The following is a 22,890-nucleotide window of genomic DNA, read 5'->3' on the forward strand; positions in this document are numbered from 1 at the left end:
CCACACAATCTTGGTGTTTAAGAAAGATTTGATTCATCATTCTACTAAAAGTAACTAGAGCATTAGTTAGCCCAAAAGGCATAACTAGGAATTCATAATGTCCCGTTTGAGTTCTAAAGGCAATCTTGTATATATCCTCTTCTACCATACGAACTTCATGATAGCCGGATTTAAGATCAATCTTACTGAAGACTTTGGCCCCTTTCAATTTGTCTAAAGATCATCAATTCTAGGGATTGGATATTTATTCTTCTCTGTGATTTTGTTTAATGCACGGTAGTCTATGCACATTCGATAGGTTCCATTTTATTTTTTGACTAATAAGACAGGTGCCCCATAGGGTGAACTACTGGGTCTTATCATCCTCTCTGTATTAGTTCCTCCACTTGCTTTTGAATTTCCTTTTGTTCTAGCTGATTAACTCTATAAGGAGCCTTGCAAGGTGGAGTATTACCCAATAGGATTTCTATCCTATAATCTTCATCAGGTCGAGAACATGGTAATCCAAGCGGTAAATCCTCTAAGAAACAATCAAAAAATTGAGAAAGAAACTTTTGGTGTATAGGCTTAGTATTGGCTTAGTAGCCGTTACCATATTCACCAAAATCAAATATGTTTTCTCACGTTTCCTAATTGCTCCCTTGGCTTATATATGGTTGAGGGTTGAGTAAAGGACTGACTTCCGTTTTTAGAGAACTCTTCAAACATATTTCTTGTTTGTCCTTCTCAATCCACATCTGATGTGAGTCATAATCTATCTTAGGGTTATACTGATGTCTCCATGGCATTCCTAAGATGATATCAACTCCTTGTAGGGGTGCCACTAGAAAGTCTCGTCTATCCTTGTATGGTTTGATTGAAATTTCTAGATCCTTGACTACACTAGTGCAATTATACTTCGTCTTGGTGAAAGCAGCTTTAACTTTATAATGAGATGGAAAAGCCTCCCTGCTAGCCCCTCCGCTTAACCTCTCCCTCTCCCGCTCAGCCTCTCCCTCTCTGCCTCATCCGCTCAGCCTCCCCGCTAGCCCCTCCGCTCAGCCTCTCCCTCTCCCGCTCAGCCTCTGCCTCCCCTCCGCTCAACCTCTGCCTCTGCCTCCTCTCCGCTAGCCACCCCTCACCCACTCTGCCTCCCCTCCGCTAGCCCCTCCGCTCAGCCTCTCCACCTCAGCCACCCCTCACCCGCTCTGCCTCTCCGCCTCAGCCCCCCCTCACCAGCTCAGCCTCTCCACCTCCCTCCCCCCGCCTCTCTCCCTCACGCTCTGCTCTGCATCCTCTCCCTCTCCCTACGCCCCCTACGCTTAGCCTACCTAGCCACCCCCTCCCTACGCTCAGCTACGCTTATACCCCGCCTCCTTCTCTGCTCCTCCCGCTCCCGCTTCAGCCCTTTGCCACCTTCGCCACCTTTTTTTTTTGAACTTCGGGGAAAAAAAAAACTCCTCGCTATCTTAGCCTCTCCTTCACCTCCTCTCGGCAGCCTCTCCACCTCAGGCTTCCATCCTGCCTCTCCACCACCTTGCACTGGACGTGCCTCCCATTATGGGGAGGGAGCCGGTGCTCCCACTCCCGATCAGACACTAAGACCTGCACCCACACCCCCCCCAAAAAAAAAAAGAGGGTCCAAGAGAAATGGGGGACAAAGCCAAGAAAGACGACAACAACAACCAAAAAAAAAAGCAAACGACACAACTGAAATTGGAGGATGTGAACACACGTTACAACCGAAGTGGACTCGGGATAGACAGCAAGGCAAAGGCAAGGCCCGCCTCAGCTTCTTCAGCCTCTATCTCTACCTCAACCTTAAGTCCCGCTACAGTTTCAGTTTCAGTTTCAGTTTCAGCTCTAGCCTTAGCTCCCTCTATCTCTATCTCTACTTCGACTTCAGCCCCTGCTTCAGGCTCAGCTCTAGTTCCAGTCTCAGCTCCCTCTACATCTACGATGAATGATATAATCATGCCCATGGCGCCGATTGTTGTTCCCTTCCCCTCCTCTCCTGTTACAGCTCTCGCACAGCTTATGACCCCTACTTCGGAGATGTCATACACTGTTCCGCAGTACGCTTCACTCTCCTCTCTCCCTCTCAGTCAACCCATGCTCCCACACCCCTTTGGGACTGCCTCATCCATTCCATTGTCATCTCCCTTCCTCACTCAGTCACCGTCCAATTTTCGGACTCAGTCCCATACTTTCATACCACAGTCACCACAGTTTCAGCATGGACATGGGTGGGCTCATACAGCAGAGGCCTGTGAGACCTTGCTCATGGAGATACATAGTTTCCGTGAGCATGAGATGGAGCTGACTCGCTTCGCACAGAAGCAGGTCCGCTTCAACCAGGAGCACAACCGCATCATACAAGAGCAAGCTAGGGCCATTCGGGAGCAGGCGGGTCTTATTCAGGGGCTCAGACAGGATATCATGCAGCTCCGACAGGAGGTCACAGCCATATACACTATCCCAAGGAGTACCCGGTGGTCGAGGCACAGATTGCAACATAGTTGCACGAAACGCCCGTTTCGTGGGCAGAAACGGAAACGACGAAATGGAAACGGCGTTTCGTCAAGAAACGCCGTTTTGTAAACTCTACTTTTTCCCTAAACCCTAAAAACGGGATTTCGGCTACCTCTCTTCATCTTTCGCCGCCTCCCGCCCGTTCCACTCCTCTTGTGCATCCTTGCTCCTCTCTCCACCTTCTTCACATCCCTCCATCCTTTGCTCTTGGACCTCCATCCTTCTCTCTCCATCCTCTTCATCCTTTGCTCCATCTTCTCCATCCTGCAAGCTGCAGCCTGCAACTTGGCAGCAAGCTCTCCTGACTCCATCCCTCCATCCTTCTTCTCTCCATCCTCTCTTTAATCTTACCTTCTACCTCTCCATCCTCCTTCACTTCTACCTCTCCATCCTCTCCATCCTCTTTTACCTCTATCTCTCCATCCTCCTTCTACGGTCTACCTCCCATCCTTTCTCACTTGTGACCTCTCCATCCTCCTTCTCACCTCTCAATCCTCCTCAATGCCGAGAGATGCTTATTGGGTCCATGTCTCCCTCCTGGATAGTTATAAAGGAGGCGGTGGCTCCAAGAAGTGGAGATGCAACTATTGCGGCATAAGCAAAACGGCATAAGCAAAACGGGGTCTGTCACACGCGTGAAAGACCATCTAGCAAGTGTTCCCAGCAAGGATGTAGGACCTTGTGAGTTCGTGCCTACTGCAGTGAAAGGTGGCCTAACAGAATGGAAGCGTGTGCGTATGGCAGTCTTGGCTGCAAAAAGTGGAGGACAAGGGCTGCAAGATGAAGAAGAGGCTGCTGACACTGAGCCATTGGATGATGCCAGCACATTGGGTTCTACAAAGAGAAGTAGAGGAGCATCAACTACATCAAGCGCGGGTCCTAGTGCCACAAGAACACCCTTGCCACATGGATCAATTAGTGTGGATGCTAGTGCGGGGAAAAGAGGATCACTGCAAAGGTCTAGCATTCAAGCATGCTTGCAAAAGCAAGCAATGAAGGAGGCCACTAGTGAGCTCACAAAGCTCTTCATACAGTGTGCAATACCCTTTCATGTGGTGAAGACTACACGATGGAGGAAGGCCATGAGAGCCGTAAGCCGCATTGGGTATGAATGGGAAGGGCCCACATATGAGGCCTTGCGGACAAGAGAGCTAAGAAGAGAGAGGGAATGGAATGTGTACAATATTTTAGTGTCTTCTTGCAAGGGAACCATGTTCTTGAGAGCCATAGACGCTTCCACTGCAGGTACAGTGATTACATGGCTGTATATTTGGGAGCATTTACGGGCAGCCATATGGAGACAGGTGTTGAGTATGTGGTGCAGGTGGTGACAGATAATGGCAGCAATTGTGTGTCAATGGGTGCCATGTTAGAAGATGAGTTCCCTAAGATTGTGTGGACACCCTGTGCCTCACATTGCCTTGATCTTTTGATCGAGGACCTAGGGAAGATACCTTGGATTGATGCCATCTTCTCCACAGCCCTCAATATCGTGAAGTTTGTCACGAAGAGACTCAAAGTCCTCAGCATCTATCGGGCTTACAGTGACCTTGAGCTATTGAAACCTCCAGCCACAAGGTTTGCTTACATGTTCATAGTGGTGGAGAGGCTTGTGCGAGTGCGCCAGGGCTTGTTGCGCACGGTTGTGTCTTGGGAGTGGGGAGATTGGGATGATAGAGGCCAAGCAAAGTCTATCAAATTTTTTCGCATGATCATGGATGAGTCTTGATGGAATCGGGCGGAGGCATTAATCAAATCGATTGATCCTATCTACACGGTGCTTCGCATCACAGACATGGAGGGAAGCACATTAGGGCTCTTATACGAGTTTATGAACAAGATTGTTGAGGCCCTCAACAGAAACACTTCCCTATCGCCTGATAAGTAAGACTTTTTACTTTTGTAATATGTATAATTATTGCAGTTACTAAATGGCAATTTGTTATCATGAAGCCTGGAATTTTCAGATATATATTATGTATGTACTATTATCTATAGTCTATGAATTTTGCATGCATAATGCATTCTAATTTCTTGTGGCATGATTTAGGGTTGAGTCCATCTGCGCTATATGGAATAAGCGGTGGAATTGGTTCCACCGCCCAATCCATGCGGTGGCACATGTATTGCATCCGCTCTGGCGCAGTCAAGAGCAATATGAGAATGACGAGTTGGAGGAGGGGATGCAACAGTATCTACAAAATTGGACGGGTGGTGACTTGGAGATGCAACGAAGAATGGAGGATGAACTTCTATTGTTCCGCAATCACAGCCTCTCCTTTGGTCGACCTACGGCTAGGCTCCGAGAGACACAGTTGCAACCTGTCTCCTGGTGGGAGAAATATGGCAACTGTACTCCTACTTTGGTAAGAGTCTAAGAGACAAGTTCCAACGCCACTAGTTGGAGCTTAGTCGTTAAGTAATTTGAAGTTTTATCTACTACAAATATGTTTAAAGTTATCAAGTTCCTGATACTTATCTCAGCTTAATTGGCTTATGGCAAAAACGCCTTGCTATACGTGTTCTCTCACAGGACTGCAGTTCCGGTCCTTGTGAGAGGAACTGGAGCACTTGGGCCCTCTTTCACACAAAGAAGAGAAACAGATTGAGCACGGCTCAATTGGAGCGGTTGGTGTTTTGTCATTGCAACCTCCGTCTCCTTGAGTTCACCGCCGGCTGCCCCGAACCTCGCCAAGTGAATGTAGACAAGGTGGACATGGAGAAGATGAAGGCCATACCAGATATCCCACGGGAGGAGCTGGACATATACACCATGTTGTATGAGGAGATGTCAGCACCAGCACACCACACACGATCATACACTCAACCATCTAGAGATGGTGCTAGTACTTCAGTTGCACCCGATGGTCCTGATCCTAATGTTGATGATTCTTCTTCAGACAATGACACAAATGCCTCAAGCTTATCTGAGGACGCAGAGGATGACGATGACGAGGAGTCCATGGATGATGCAGATGATCAATAGTCCTGCTGCTTTTTTTTATATCATCCATGGGTGCTTTTATTTTGAGTCTTGCATGACTCATGAGTCATGAGTCATGATCATGAAATTTGTGGATCATGAATCATGATCATCTATGGAGTCTGGACATTGAATACTTTCAAGTTTCAAGTTTCAAGTTTCAACTTGTGTGCTAAGTTTAAACTTTAAAGTACTTCAAACTTCTAAATTTCAGATTCTTGTAATGCCAAACTTGTTAGTCATGACTCATGATACATGTTGATTTCAGATTATTGAAGCATCATTCAAGAATTTAGAATCATAGAGGCATGAATCATGAATGATGCATTGATGCTTGAAGGCTGAAGCTTCAGCCTTCAAGTATAGATAATTGTAATTTGTATGATGTATGATTTGCACTCTATTGATAATTATATTACGTATAAAAAATAAATTTTTATACATAAATTGTATCATATTGCCGTTTCTTCCGTTTCCGTTTCGGCGATGCCCGGAAACTCTGTTTCTTCCGTTTCGGCTGGTAACTATGGATTGCAAGCATGCAATCTGCTATTGAGGAGACTTCCAGATGGGTTGACGTGGCCAAACGAGAACCCGCAAGGGTAACCGTTTCGGCTACCCTCATGGAGCAGCAGCAAAGAGCCAGTAAGACTCTCAACATCAGAGTATGCGGGATCCCACGCACTGAGGCTACACCGATGGTAGATGCGACTGCGTTCATGGCCGCTACCCTGGGTGTGGCTGAGCACAGGATAGAGAGGGCATGGCGGGTGGGGAGAGATCCCAACCGAGAGCAACCCCCGATCATATAGTTCCATGACACTCATGCACGATTTTCAACTCTACGACGCAGGTCAGTCCTTCGAGATCAGCCAGCGATCTCTATGGATGAGGACCTCACACCTCTATAGGTTGAGAAGAGGTGCTCTTTGCTGCAGGCCCGGAAGGAGGGGAAGTGGACAGTGGTACGAGAGGGACGACTTATTACAGGCCCCCGTAGGACACCTGCTCCCTCCCCTACATAGAGAAGCGAGGTCTATGAGACTCAGATATCCGAGACCCTGTCCTGCACCATTTGAAACTGTAATGGTACCTTACGATCAGAACCAAGAAACTTCTCGGAATCCTATACAGGCCACGACATAGTCTTTTATACAAAGACACATCAGAGTCCAGAGCGCCCTCTTCAAATAGTCTGCGGGTATACATGGAAGTCTGCCTACAGAGATGAGATGAGGGGTACAGGAGGAGTTCGAGGTTCAGGTGGAGTTGCAGTCCTTTTCAGATCCACACTTTGGGGGACCATTTCAGTAAAGCAGAGAGATACACATTCTAGATTTCTTTGGATCCGAATTCGCCACATGGACAGCCGGGATCTGTTTGTCGCAGTTTGCTACTTCCCTCCTGAGACCTCCGACTTTGCCAGAGATATCCGAAGTGATGGTGAGACATCCCCATTTGCTGCCCTTTATCAATCCATCATTGACTTCTCTAGCCGCGGAGAAGTCCTTCTAGTAGGGGACTTCAACGCGAGAACAAGGGCCCGTCAGGTACCACTTCTTGACTTCAAGATGATTCCACTCTACTGCCAAATATTGACCTTGAGGAGGCAGGTATGCTACGGGTTTCGGCTGACAGGCAAGGTCCATTCTCATCTTATGGGCAGGCCTTATTAGACCTCGGCAGGATACATGATCTCATTATCTATAATGGTCTTGACAGATGGCCCGCTTCAGGTGGTTTCACATGCTTTCCACATGGGGGGGGGGGGACTCCAGTGTCATTGATTACATCATGGGATCCCCTGTCTTCACATCTCGCATTACTGACTTCACTGTAGCACCTCTCTCCCCAGGGGCTAATCATACATACCTTTTCTTTAGCATCTCCACCCCCCTTCGCACAGCACCTTCCACCCCACTCAGTGATTACTCCACCTACCACGATATATGCTTTGATCGGGATCACTCATCTTCTTACTCTAGCCATCTACACATACTTCTCGCTTATACTGACTTCATACCCCTTTTAGAGGATCGTGCTGCCCTTATCACCCACTCACTACACGAAGCTGCCATTCACGCTTTCCCCCACACCACCCGCACACCACCCCCTGGAACCGTACCTTGTAATAGTTGGTACAATGATGAGTGTAAGGCTTTACGCCGTCAACTCAGATTCGAAACCAAAAACAGTCTTCTGAGCGCACCAGATACGCTACGTGAATACTGTAGACTGGTACGGAGGAAGAAACTAGACTTCATTCGTCGGAACGAGGAGGAGCTACTGAACATTTTGTTTAGTAACAACTCTAAGGACTTCTGGCGGAGATTTCTAGAAGGACAATCCCCTCCGCCACTCACTGACACTAAAGATCTGGTTGATTATGCACGCACACTTTATGACATCCCAAATCAGCCAATCCCTAACCTCTCACACATGCCTCGTCCCACATCCGGCACCCTCTTCACTAGAGGAGGGGTAAAGGATGCCGTAATGAAACTTAATAATCGCCGAGCGAAGGATCATGAGGGGCTATGCATTGAGTTCATTGCATATGGGATTAACCTCCTAGCCCCGATCTTAGCAAAGCTTTTTAATGAAGCTGTTTGTTTGGGATTTCCACACACCTGGACCATTAACACTATCTCACCCATCCACAAGGCAAGGGATCCCATGAGCCCGGAGAACTACAGGACCATTATGATTGGACATGTCATGTCCAAGATTTATGCATCAGTACTTGACTCCGAGGTTAGCAGACTTGCAGAGTGTCGAGGACTTAGAGTAGCAGGACAGGCCGTATTCCACATTCTCACGCTTAGATGTATCATCGAGGAGGTGAGGTCACGGAAGCAGAGGGTTTATTGTTGCTTTGTGGATTTCTGCAAGGCATTTGACACCATTCCGAGAGCCCACCTCATACGGCGCCTACAGGACTTGGGTTATGACCAGGAGATCATTTGGGCTGTCATGGCACTTTACGAGAGAGTTTCTGGCAGAGTTCGAACAGGATCCGGATGGACAGACGAGATCATGAGCACCATCGGGGTCAAACAAGGGTGTCCTTTGTCGCCTACCTTGTTTGGCCACTACATTGACGAGCTTGAGACAGTGATGCAGACACAGGGGGTGTAGGTTGCTCTCTTGCGGGCACGCTGATCCAGATTTTGCTCTATGCAAATGACGTGGCTCCCTTGTCTTCCTCAACAGAGGCCAAAACCTATCAATGTATATAGAGATCGTTTCTTTGTCGAATTGCCTGAACGTATCCCACTGTTGCCTGGCTTTTTCTTTAAAGTGTGAGGGAAGGAAATCTCTCTTGATAAGCCTTTGAAAAGACTTCCAAGATTTTGGTTGTCTTTTACTGTGCTTAGTGACGTTCCACCCAAGTGCAGCACTCTCAACTAAATGATTTGCAGCACATTTAATTTTATCTTTTTCAGAGAATTTCTCCCCTGAAAAGTAATCGTCTAACTAAACTGATCCAAGACAAGATAGTGCGTGCATCTTTCTTTCCATCAAAATTTTGAAATGAGAAAGTTTTTTCCTTATCTTACTTCTTTTTTTCGAATCCTGTGCTCTCAAGGTAACTTTGATTGTCCTAATAATTGGATCATCTTCAAAATGCGTCTTCCTTTTCTTACCATTGACTTTCTTTTCCAACCTCTCCCTATGCTCACGCTCATCTGCCAACTGTGCCTGAAGTTCATCTAACTGCTCTTGGAGCGTGGGTAGTTGTGGCTGATCACCCATGATAATGCAAATAATACAAATGAGGCGAAGTGTAGGCAATTAGGGATTGATATAGGTGTATGATAATGTGAGCGATTGGGTGATGCGTATGTGTGTTAAGTGTATGATATAAAACAAAAAAAACCACTTATCTCGCTTTTTGATTGGATGTAGAAAAGACTAGAGTGGGAGATATGTGACCGATGATGTCGCTTGGAGTCGCCTTTGCTGTGAAACGCTCTCAAATTAATTGCTCGATGATTTTGTGGTTCTAAATCCCCTTGTTGATTCGAGCTTTCTCAAATTCAGCTGTGCTTTTCACCTTTGCTAGTCAATGGAGTGGCCTCGCACTTTGTGTATTATAGATCGCCGATATGTCATCTTTTGAAAATTTCCCTTAAAGGGATTTCTTGTGAACCTTTGGATTCCCTTGAGAGGGATATAAACCTCTCATTTTTTTAAACTGTAATAAAGAACTTGGGAGTCTTATAGCTTTAGTCAAAAAAATATTTGACTTGGCAGCATGATGATTTCAGGGCTCACCCCCGAACTATTGTAGTGAAGAGAAAACCGATCAGCGAGATGGCGTACATATCCAGAGGTCATCACGAGCTGCAGACGATTGCTGATTGCAGAGACAATGGCATTGATTGCTTCGGCGGCTAGACTCCAGAGTCAAGAGGCAGAGACTGGCATCGACAGGACTTCAAAGATAACGGTAAGAGTAATTAGTCTGCACGGGTCAGGGCACGGAGGCAGAGGCCTTTCTTTTCGACACCCGAGGAGTCTGGAGTCCCTGGACTGTTTGCAAACGGGCACGAGGCTGAGAGAACTCGTGGAGTCTGGAGTCCCTGGACTGTTTGCAGACGGGCACGATCTGCGGGCGCGCAGGTCGAGATACTGCAGTGGCTTCAGTCTCCATGAACGCATGCATGAAGGCACGGCAACTCAAACATTAATGGCCGCAGGCACGGAGCACAATGCACACGACGACAAAGGCGGGCTACTAGCGGGCGTCTGTGGCGAACAGAGAGATGAAGACGACTGCTTCGTGATGGGGCAAAGATACACAAGCGTGCAATAAGACAAGGATGCACGGCACACACGAAGGCAAAGACTTTTCGGGCCCCGCGAATACTAGATTTGATTGCTTGTAGGTGCACATAGTATTAAAGTTAGGGCTGATCCCATGGACTGAGTCCCAAGCCTCGCGCAGTGCACACAACTCATACTGAGGCAAGGGTCGCAGAAACCATGCACCTCTTCTTTCCTCCCAATTCCTTCTAAACAGATCTTCTCACGAGAGATTTTGACTCAATTTCTTTTCTTCCTCCACAAGAGCGTGACCAAAGCTCTGATACCACTGAAACCAAAAGGGGGACTCTTACACACAAATTCACCACACTTAATTTAATTGGAGAGGAAGAACCATGATAGCGACAAGCAGACTGGGTACAATCTCCCCTCCCTAGATGAGTGGCTCACGCTTCCTCATCTAGAGTATTTATAATATTTCATAAAAGCACAAGGAGCCAAAATTATCCCTCTCTTCCAAAATAAGGGATTTGCTTTACATAGCCTCTTTAGGCCCAAAATTGATTTATGTCCTCTCCAAAATATATTACTCATACTTTGTAATATTTAAGAAATACAAAATTGGCCCATGGCCATAAAAGATGCGCCGTGTGACACTTCGATCGGTACCCTCGCACTAACTCCAATTCTCGCTATGAGTTCCATTACCTGTACTCAAGCCGCTAATTACATTAGTTATTAACAATCGATTGAACGAATCACCCAATCAACCGATCCCAACATAACCGCATAACACTAGTGAGATCAGTAGTAACATGGAATCACCCACAATACCAACCATCTAGCATGGCATAACACAAGCTGGTTAGGCCCCCCCAACTAACCACAACGCATCCACTAGGACCCCTACCGCGTCCGATACGCTCCTATGGAATACTTTGCCATAGTCACACTTGACTAAAATAAAATAATATCCAAAACAAGATATATCAAAAATATAATTTTTGTAACATCATAGGCGCCTATTAGCCAACTCGTTACCCTATTTCTTTAAATGCCAAGTGCCATAGGTAGAAATAGTCCATTGGTTCGTCTCTCGAGTAGGAGGCAAAGTAGTTGACACGTGGAAGCATATCTCGATATATGTCAACGTAAAGACAGTTTTTCCTTTAAAAATTCAAGGTAAGGATCTGGTTACTGGCATGGTTGAAACCTAGAAAGAGCTTGGACAAGGCCTAGTGTGGAAAAGGAGAGAATGATTGAAGGGTGAAGGAAGTTCCGACGGAAAATATTTGGTGGGGAAGAGTGACTCTCATCAACCATCAACCAATTGCTTGGGGTAATCTCTCTAGAGCCCATATAAGTTGAATGAAAAGTTTCCATGCAAGAGAGAATGATTGAAGGGTGAAGAAAGTTCCGACGGAAAATATTTGGTGGGGAAGAGTGACTATCATCAACCATCAACCAATTGCTTGGGGTAATCTCTCTAGAGCCCATCTAAGTTGAATGAAAAGTTTCCATGCAAGAAACATGGAGGTTTTGAAGAGTTTCTGAGACGCCATTTATAGTAGTGGGAAATGGCAGGATAGGCTGAGTAAGATGAATTTCTAGTCACATACACAAGTAAGCAATTACAACAAAATATGCACAGTTACAAGCTAGATGTGGGCACAAGACGTGTGTCCATGCAAGGTCATGAGGCAATTGTAGAAAGCGCCCATCATTAAATTGTTGATGAATTAAGAGGGCAATCCGTTAGCAATAGCATTAGTAGAGAGCACCAACCAATCAAATGTCAAGCGATTCGATTCTTGGAGGCCATAGAACAGATGATCGCCTAAGATGCGATTCGTATAGTGCACCGACACATCAGTCGTCACCAATACAGTTTGTCTACTTTTGAGTCCTGCATCACTTATGCTATGTACCTACGTTGATACTTGTGTTCAATATGTCACCATCATAAAGCAAAGCTTCATCGATACAAGATCCTGCCGTCATCTCCACCAATATCCACTCACGTTGCCTTTAGTTTTGGTGGAACTACAGATCAGCCGTTTCCAAAACGTTTCCAAGTTTTGGAAATGCCCCAATTTTGGAAACATTGGGAAATGGCATGTCCTATATTTTTTGACGTTTCCTGCAACTTTGGAGTTCACAGCTTTCAAAGGAACAGAATAAGGGATTAAGAGAGTATTTGGATAAATCCAAACGAGACTAACTGGATTCTATGGGACTAAGATCTACGTTCAAGCTGAAGATGAAAGAAATGAATTGGTAAAGGGATATCACCACCTCATTGGGAGAAAGTTGGCCTTTGAATTGTGTGGTCGCTGCCAATTGGAGGGCTTACTTCTGGCGCTTGAGGAAGGGACCCAGGTTGAGAAAGTTGACTGTGGCTGCCTGCTAATAGATGCCTAGCTGAAAGAAGATCTTCGACTGATCAGTGCAATGACATGTGGGATTCCAGCAAAGGTGTTAACTTCTAAGTGGTGGTAGCAGAGGTTTGAGGTGATTGGAGGCTGTGCCCTTTGGGCACATAAAGGATTTTTATTTGGAAGGTGATCCATAAGTGTCTACCACTAAGCGATTGGATAACCGGATTTGCAGTCGTGTGCTATGTAAAGCAGCATGGGAATAAAAAGCATCTTTCTAGGCATGTCCAGTTGCAAGAACAATGTAAAGGAAGATAAAGGCAATTAGACTCTCCGGGTTGATGCACAAGTATAATTTGCAAGGCTCCAGTCTCCTTTGGCCAGGCTCTGCCCAATTATCTGAGCCTGCGGGATGTATGCGTTATGGCTTGTATGCAAATCCTTTACTACTTCTTTCTATAATAGAAAGTCACCACACATCCCGATCGTTGATGATGCAGCTCATGTGAGTGGTAAGGAAGAGGGTTTGATTAGAGAGATCCTTGTGAGGCTGAGCCACTTCCTTGGATTGGGGTTTCTCTTACTGCCTAGCAGTGTGGATCCAGGCAGTGTGCCCAGTTTGCTGGACCGGTTTTTATATTTCATCTTTTCAAGGACTGACCCCCCCCTAATAAAGTGTGGAGAACACCACCTCTCCTTCATGAGAAAGAGGGGGGAAACTTAGCCCAGATGTCACCATCCATTTGTAAGGCTATACTGATATGCATAATGCACTTACGAATCAGAGGGACTAAACCTTCAAACTGATGAATATTACATTAGGAAAACATTGAAACGGAATCAGGCATAAAATTCGCATATCTGATTAGCAGTAGTAGCAATGTCAGGAGACAGAGTAAGCACCTTTGAATATGAACCCAGACCTAAAATGTGTTCATAAACAAAGTCCTTCGCAGTGAAAGGTTCCTGTGGAGCCCTAAAAGAAGGCCTTTGAGAAGTTCGATTTTGATATTGGGATGCTTCTTTCCGTTCTGTCTCTGGCTTAGAGCTGTTACGAGCCAACGCATGGGAAACCCTGTTATGCATGCCTAAAATTAGGCCAAGGATGACTTTGAACAAATAGCAACTTTCCAGGTCACAAAAATCATGAAATAGCATTTGAAAACGATCGAGCTAAATTGATGAAGTCGTATAAAAAACACACAAGCTGAGGCATATTAAAAGGAAGAAATTCAAACCAGAAGTCAAAAACTGTGACATTCACATGGGTTAGAAGTTTGCAGGGGTAGCAACTGCTAACACCATTTTCAAACCTAATTTGTCGATGCTTGACATACGTATAAACTACGATAAAGTGACAACATACAAAACCAAGCCCAAGACAGAAGTCCTTGCTAGCTAAAATCTGTCAAAATTCTCACGTTAAACTGATAAAATATATGCCACAAAGACTCTGCAAATAGTTTAAAGTCTTACCTTCTATCTGATACCAATTCCTGAGATGCCGAGATTGGAGAACATACTCGAGACTGCTCAAAACTTTCTCCTCTCTCCATTCAGACCCCTATAAAGAAAACGATGTCAGAATCTGAATGGACCCATTTAAACATGTCTCTTTGCTCCTGCTTAATCCAACGAGCTGATTATAAGAGTCGACAAAATTATACATGTAACATACATTATTTCAAGATTTTAACAGAACACATTACTATTACAAGGCTTCATCTTCAACCACCAAGGTCGCCAATACTGCGACAAGACATACTGCAACACTTAGCCATCCAATATAATAGCAGTGATTGCTAGAAATCTTGTTATCTGCTTTGCCCCTGCCCGCTGCAGTTCCTCCCTCTGCTCCTCCGCCCGTGGCAACTCCCTCTCCGCCCTGCCCCTACACCTCTCGCTAGGCCGCTAGCCTCTCCGCTCCCTACCGCTAGCCTCTCTGCCCTCTCGCTCTGCCCCTCCACCCTGCCCGCTAGCCTTTCCGCTCCCTCCCACTAGCCTCTCCCGTAGCCTCTCCACTCGCCCTCTCACTCGCCTCTCCGCCCTGCCCGCTGGCCTCTCCGCTCCCTACCACTAGCCTCTCCCGTAGCCTCTCCCGCTAGCGTCTCCCGTAGCCTCACCACTCTGCCCTGCCCCTCTGCCTCTCCACCCTGCCCCTCGCCTCTCCGCCCTGCACCCGCTCCCCTCCGCCCAGCCCCTCCGGCCCTCTCGCTGCCCCTTCCAAGCTGCTCCTGTTTTTGCCCCCCCCCCACCTACAGCTGTGCTTTTTGCAACCCCTCCATTGCCCGCTACTGCCCCCCCTCATAATGAATGGCAAAGGGGGATGAGGAGGATAGGGGACTAGGCGGGAGACCCTTCGGTCCAAATTCACGTACACGAGGAGATGGGGAAGGGGAACGGTGACAAAGGGAAAACACAAAAGCAACTCATCTTGGAGGACTTCAACAAACGTAGCTACCGGAGCGGTTTGACAGTGGACAGCACCGCGGCCCAGAAGAAAGGGGCCCACCAGAAGCCCATGCTGCTCACCACATCCTCAACCTCTATTCTTTTTTGTATCAGGAGTAGACACACCGTCCTTCATAACCTCTTTTTTGTAGAAACGGTTGGCTGGCCCGTTTTGAGACCGCCACCGTTATGCTCATTGTATCAGTTATCTTTAGTCTCATAGACCTTCACGGTCTCCCGAAGACTTTAATAAACTTTCTTTCTTTCTTTCTTTCTATGGTTACCACCACTATTTCACCACCATCATCCGCCTCATCATCTACGCCACCTCTCTCCTCCCCCTCTCCTGCATCATCATCACAGGTCTCCTCTCCAGTAGCCCCACCACTAGCCCAACCGGCCACGGCTCCACAGTACTTTTCCCTCATATCCCCTCTACCTCTCAGTCAGCCACCCTTCATTACCTCGTCTGGCCTCTCTACTCCTACATACCACTCCCCCGCCCAGATCACGCTGTCCCCACTCCCAATACAACCTCAACAGCCCACCTTCATTCCAACCCCTCCCGAGATCCAGTTCCCACCTAGACCAGGATATCTTGGGCCCCCACCTGATGCTTGGGACTCCCTATTGGCTAACATACACAGCATCCGGGCCCGTCAGGCAGAGCTGACACATTACACTCAAGAGCACGCCCGATACACCCAGGAGCAAGCCCGCATTATACACAAGCAGGGCACCCTTATCCAAGGGCTCAGACACGATATCACACAGCTTCAAGAGGAGCTCGAGACCCTGAGAGCAACGCCTGGAGGGACCCCAGTCACAGAGATGGAGGCACAGATAGCCACGATACAATCGGCTATAGCAGAGACGAGTAGGTGGGTGGACGTGGTGAAACGGGAGCCCGCAAAGGCAACCGTTTCAGCCGCCATACAGGAGCAGCAACAGAGGGCTTCGAAGGCCCTCAACATCCGGATACGAGGGATCACGCGAGATAGCACCAACACCACTACAACGCCCATGGAGGAGGCGATCACCTTTGTGGCCACCACCATGGGGGTCCCCGACCATGGCATAAAGGGAGCATGGCGTGTTGGGAGAGACCCTAACCGAGAGCAGCCCCTAGTCATTCACTTTAGAGATTCACATGCTCAACTAGCGACACTCCGACGTCGAGCCGCTCTACGAGAGCATCCCACCCTGTCCATGGATGAGGATTTGACACCACTACAGATTGAGGAGCAACGAATTCTTCTCCAACAACAGGATGTTGCCCGCAAGGAGGGGAAATGGGCCGTGGTCCGAGATGGTAGGTTGTTGGCCTGATGAGACGAGGGATGCAGGAGGAGTTCGAGGATCAGGCGGGGTCGCAGTATTATACAGGTCTTCCCTCACGGGAGCCATCTCCATTGAGAGGAAGGACACATACTCCCAATTCATGTGGATCCGGATCCGACACACAGCCACTCGTGACCTTTTCATAGCAATATGCTACTTCCTGCCAGACACATCCCACTTTGCCAGAGTGGCACGAGAGGAGGGTGAGACATCGCCATATGCACCCTTACATCACGATATCCCAGCCTTTCAGCCCGTGGGAAAGTTCTCCTTGTTGGGGACTTCAACGCCAGGACGAGCACGCGCCAGGCACCACTCCTGGACTTCCGAGATGACTCCATCATGCTACCAGACATGGACCTAGACGGAGCAGGTATGACCAGGATCTCATCGGACCGACACGGGCTTGTTACACCATATGGACACACGCTCCTTGATCTGGGCAAGATGCATGATCTCATCATCTACAACGGGCTTGACCTATGGCCCTCCTCAAGTGATTTTACTTGCTTCCCACACGGGGGGGCACTAGTGTAGTAGATTACATCATGGGATCCCCTACCTTCACCTCATGTATCACCAACTTCACCGTAGCACCACTCCCTCCAGGAGCTAATCACACATACCTATTCTTCACTATCGCCACCCCACGCTTAGCCACACCACACACACCACATAGGAAGCACGACACCTACCACGACATACACTTTGATCACAGCCTCTCCCCTACCTACTCTGGATGCCTAAACAAACTCCTAACCTACATCGATCACATCCACTCATAGAGGACCGTGCTGCCCTGATTAGTCACACACTCCACAAGGCTACCCTCCAAATCTTTCCCCACACCACACCGTCCACAAAACCACCACCTCTTGGTTCTGTACCCTGCACAAATGGTACGATGCCGAGTGCAAGGCTTATCACCGACAACTCCGACTTGAAACCAAATGTCACCTCCTAAACACACCAGATACGGTACGCAAGTACCGACATCTCGTACGTCGGAAGATGTACGCATTTCTTCGTCGAAATGAGGAGAAGCTGCTGAACATCTTGTACAGCAACAACTCTAAGGATTTTGAGCAAAGATTCCTTGAGCGTAGGTCTCCATCACCCCTCACCGACACGAGAGTTTGGCACACATATGCACGTCATCTTTATGATGTCCCACATCAGCCTACTCCAAATCTCACACACACCTCGCCCCACCACTTGCACGTTGTTCACCAGAGGGGGAGTCAAGGACGCGACATTGAAACTACACAATGGCCGAGCTAAGGATCACGAGGGGCTATGCACTGAGTTTATCGCATATGGGATCGACACGTTAGCCCCGATCCTAGCAAAGCTATTCAATGACGTTGTTTGCCTTGGCTTCCCCCGCAGGGGATCCCATGGACCCGAGTAACTACAAGACTATCATGATTGGACATGTGATGTCCAAGATCTATGCAGCAATATTGGATGCGTCAGTCAGCCTATTCGCAGAGGTGAGAGGGCTCAGAGCAGAGGGTCACGCCGGTTTCAGGCAAGACCATGGGACTTTGGATCACATACTCACTCTCAGGAGTGTCATTGAGGAGGCCAAATCACGGAAGGAGAGGGTATATTGCTGCTTTGTGGATTTCCGCAAAGCCTTTGACACAGTACCTCGAGCTCGTCTCATCACACGCCTACAAACACTAGGATTTGATCAGGAGATCATCTGTGTAGTCATGGCACTTTATGAGAGTGTCTCAAGCCGAGTTCGGACAGGCGCAGGTTGGACAGATGAGATCTTGAGTACCATAGGGATCAAACACGGTTGCCCCTTATCACCAACCCTGTTTGGCCTCTACATCGATGAGCTTGAGACTTTCATGGGGGCTTCCGGAGGGACCGGTTGCTCACTTGCCGGGATCATCATCAAGATTCTTCTTTATGCAGATGACGTGGCACTCTTGTCGTCCACACCCGAGGGGTTCCAGCGACACCTGGATGCACTGCAGGCTTTTTGTTTATCCCATGATTTGGAGGTCAACCTTGGCAAGACCAAGGTCATGATCTTTAACACCTCTCGAGCAAACATGCAACGGAAACAATTTACTTTTAGTTTCGGTGGGTCACCAGTTGAGATCGTATCCTCATACACTTACTTGGGGGTCATCTTCTCCGGCCCGATCTTCACGATGAGACCAACGATGCAAGCCAGACTGAGTAGGGGATACGGCTAGAGAGACAGTGCTTCCACTCCCACTTTCAGGACCCTCGGACCAAGGCTCTTCTCTTCGACTCCTTGCTCCGACCAACCAGTATGTATGGCAGCCCTTGTTACATGTCAGAGATAGAGTGGACACAGGTGGAGCGCCTGTAGATCCTCATGCTCTCACGGATGATCCAGGGGAAACCATCTGTACCACATCACACCATTCAGACCGAGTTTGGTGCTTCTCCACTCCAGCTAGATGCAGCCTTTCAAACCATCACATATCTACACCGGGTTAGATCATATGGGGACTGCACATCAAGGAGACAAAGGTTGCCATGGTTGGCTCTCAATTCCTTCATGACGTTGGCAGCAGAGGGAGACGAGCGATGCTGGTATGCACGGACTCACAGATGGTTTGTGAGACTAGGGTTTCACATCAATAGGATACCTCCTTTTCCGTACAGTTTAGATGCCCCTTCAGTACTCCCACCCACCATCCCGATCGGGCCACACACAAACCAGGTCATTCGAGAGGATCTCCTGCAGCTACACACCTTCAGGACCTAGTTGGAGCCGAGGGAGCTCCCAGTGAAGCTGAGTTTCTAAAGAGATTACTGTCTTCGTATTTCGGAGGAGGGATTCATCACACCACTGGGGTACACTGAGCTTCATATGCCTCACTCACTACGGATCTCCATCGGACAGTTTCGGGTATCATCACACCACCTCCGCATAGAGAGAGGCAGAGCAGAGGGGATCCCCAAGAAGCATCGCATATGCATATTGTGCAACTGTTAGGAGGTTGAGTCAGAGGAGCACTTTATTTTCAGGTGCCCAATGTACTACGAGATCCGAGGTCGCTACCACTGTCTCTTTAGAGACGACTCCGCGCTCCTTTCCAGATTCCTCGCCTACCCAGATTAGAGATGTCTCGCGGCATTCATTCACGAGGGGGTCCGACACAGAGAGTACTTACTCAGGCGACGGGGCTTGGCCACACCATCAGACACCTCTCAGAGCAAGATCACAAAGTTCTTCCCATTAAGTGACATTGATCGTCCAGTGTCTAGCCGCAGACATGACAGAGACCCTGACCTGACGATCGCAACACGACACACGAGATGTCGAGGGGGGACACAGATCACTCTGGGGAACCTCCCGTCATTGTTTAAACCCAGGATACGCCCCACGGGAGTCACGGTAGCTCTAGTCTTACGTCGAGTCTCCTCCAGGAGATCGAGACGCACGGGACTCCTTGATGGACGCCAACGTCCCGTCACCGGCTATACACCAGCTAGGGCGACAAAAATCGAGTGGAATATTAAGATTCTTTTTCAAGGCTTTTCCATTTCAACAAAAATTATAGTTTTAAAAAATGTTCAAAAATTTTGTTTTCTATACAAACTTTTTGAAAGCCTTCATGCTAATCCAAACCTTGAGATTGGATTAGCATGCAGTTGTATGTTAATACGATTCTTGGTGTTTTTCTCTCACCCCTGGGTTTACCACTTCACCCAATGCTTGGATGCAAACAATGCTAATTCTGGGGTGGAAGTTGCACACTCTTGCACTCTAGGGTTGCTTGGTATGTAGGGCTTACTCTTGGGTGCAGAGTTGGATGTTGAGAACTAACATGGGGAAAGGGGGGTTTGTGCCACATTGTGGAGAATGCCACTTCACAATCCATGTGAGTAATTGCACACGTTCCATTCTCCTAACATTGTGTGAACAAACTCTCATGTGAAAAAATCCATTGAGAATGGAACCAATGTCATTCTCCATATACTTACATATGATTTTGTGGAGAAGGGCATTAGTGCCATTCTTCAACAACTTCATATGATTATGTGGAGAATGGCACTAGCGCCATTCTTTTGACATCATGTGTTAGGGTCTTTCAAAATTTTATGGAAAAACTCATGTGAAAAGAGAAACGTGACAAACTCTCATGGAAAATGGAAGCAGTGCTATTCTTCATAGAATTACATGGAGAATGGCACTGATGCTAATCTCCATGTGAGTTTGTGGAGCATACGGAGGATTCCGCTCCGCTCTAGTCTATTTTCTTTTCATTGTCATACCCAGATGTATTTGATTATGTATGATCAGACTTAGGATTCAGCACGGGTGATGATGCTCGTTTTAGTAGCTCCACCCTTACTGTGATTTGTATCAGGTTTTCTTTCAGTCTCATAGACCCATCGGTCTTCTGAAGACTCCAATAAAATTTCTTTCTTTCTTTCTCCTTTTTCTTGCACTTGGACGTTGGGTGTTAGGAGAGGCTCGAGTTCACAAAATGCAAATGAGCAAGCGATGCAATCTTCAAGCTAGCTTTCTCTTCTATGATTTTCAGTATTTACACCATTAGAGTATGCTTCTTCAAGTTGAGATTGTTAGCCCAAGCAGATACTAATTCGGATATTCCCAAAGAAAGGTTAAATTGGAATGTTGCTAATCATGAGACACAGGATGTGAAAATATGAGGCTTCAGAGCATCCCCAAGATTTGTTTGAAAATGCTTCTTCAACTACCGATCAGACCACTATTTTGAGTCATCCCTTGTAACAAAGCAGAAAGCAGCTGGCAAGAACCTTGAAAGCTCGGGTGGGCATGATCACAGTTTCAAAAGGAATGTGAGAAACATGGACCCTCAAAATAAATGTACCAGATGGAAAAAAACAAGGCAATCAAAAAACATCATGCAGAAATAGGAGTTTGATGAGTAACATATACGCCTCGACAATTGCTGCTGGCGATGGTACCATCATGCAAAATGCAGAAGGACTTTTGGCTGCAGAAACCATCCTGCCTAAACCATACGAAATACTTGGGAAGCCGCCTCGGGAGGTGGCATGGGGTCATTTAGGAAAATGCCAATGACCTTCCAAGGGCGTGGCAAGTGCTACATTCTACCAAGAAAAAGATACGTTGAGGGGGGCAAAATGCATCAGACATCACTGATCACTTCGAAAATCATCATTCCGTGGTACTTAGAAAAGTTCTAGAGGCCGAACAGAAATCGAATCAAAATCGACATTTAATGAAAAGTTTGATTTTGTAGAGGGCGCAAGCTATACATTACTAGTACAAAATGAGAGACGGGCCTTCCAAAAAAGCACAATGTGGGTACTAGTCAATTGTAAACGAGTCGACTAACAAGGCAGGTGTAATGAGAAGGCTGTTTGTTCTGACGACGACGACGACGACGATGATGATGATGATGATGATAAACGATGCAACACTTAGATCCTTGATCCTTGCTTGGATTGTGTATCATCATTATCACGTGATACATGTGTCATCATCACATCATGCATGCATCATCATATCACGTGACACATTTAAACATGAGTGCCACTTTCAGCCAGTCCCCATGCACTGGCTCGCGCTGCTCTTTTTCAAGATCGTGTGATCGAATTCTGCGTCCCCGTGGATTGATTTGACAACCCGCTGTGCCTTCTGCGGACCCAACCAATCAAATGATGTTTGACCCTCGTGTCTTGTGAGTACATGGATGGAACAAACTTAAAATACGTCCATGCAAAGTTTCGTTACCACGCAACAAATACACGTATGGTATCAGCATATCGATGCACAATGTTTTGGCAATTATACTCCATGAAAACAAGAAAATGTGCAAACGATGTCCTACCCTTATGAAGATTTGTGAGTATATGGAACGAACTCAAACAAAAAGTCTATGAAAAGTTTGGCATGGTATGTTTGAATCGATAGTGGCTTAGCCACTTCTTCACATAGAATCAAGGCATTTGAAAGCTGATCATAATGCCAAACTTCCTATCTAGCTCATACAACACTCAGAAAAACTGAAACAGAGATAGGACAGAAACTCAGATATATTCCTCCACAAAAGTGGGTAAACAAAAGCTCAAGGATGAGCGTGTACAAACAGCCCGAGATGCAGTCAGTGATGCTGAGCTTATTCCTCTCCCTGTGCGCTTGCCTGTGTGCAAGGCAGTCCGTGCAAGTGATGAGGAATGAAGGGGGGGATGGGGGCTTTTTATAGGAGGGGCTAGGCCCCCTCAAACTGGCCGACCAAGGAGTCGGCTCCCTACCCAATGCACCGACCTGCCAGCCCACCAACCGACCAGACTGGTCGGCCTTTGCTGGCTGATCAGGCCGGCTTGGGCCAGGCCTATGTAAGGGCCCATAAGCCCTGCTTATGGGCTGCTGTTGCAGCTCCCAACGCTGCCCGTGTGCAAGTCCAAGAGGCGCCTAGGATGCCACGCCATCTTCTTGCTGCAGCG

At 47.3% G+C, this 22,890-nt stretch overlaps 1 protein-coding gene across 6 annotated transcripts in view; it reads right to left on the bottom strand.

Moving 5' to 3' along the window:
- The window catches only part of LOC147886615 (3-phosphoinositide-dependent protein kinase 1-like), a 96,637-nt gene that overhangs the window by 37,751 nt on the left and 35,996 nt on the right, over positions 1–22,890 (bottom strand). For all 6 annotated transcript variants that reach the window (XM_087395603.1, XM_087395602.1, XM_087395597.1 and 3 more), the window contains 2 exons: positions 14,116–14,203; positions 13,543–13,714 (listed from right to left, as the gene is read on the bottom strand). In XM_087395603.1, the coding sequence (XP_087251729.1) occupies positions 13,543–13,714; positions 14,116–14,195 (252 nt within the window). In that variant the 5' untranslated portion in view covers positions 14,196–14,203. The remainder of the gene's footprint in view (positions 1–13,542; positions 13,715–14,115; positions 14,204–22,890) is intronic.

This window comes from Dipteris shenzhenensis, chromosome 24 (genome assembly GCF_047967505.1).
Source record: "Dipteris shenzhenensis isolate YYH24624 ecotype China chromosome 24, Dip_SZ_1.0, whole genome shotgun sequence".
Classification (NCBI taxonomy): domain Eukaryota; kingdom Viridiplantae; phylum Streptophyta; class Polypodiopsida; order Gleicheniales; family Dipteridaceae; genus Dipteris; species Dipteris shenzhenensis.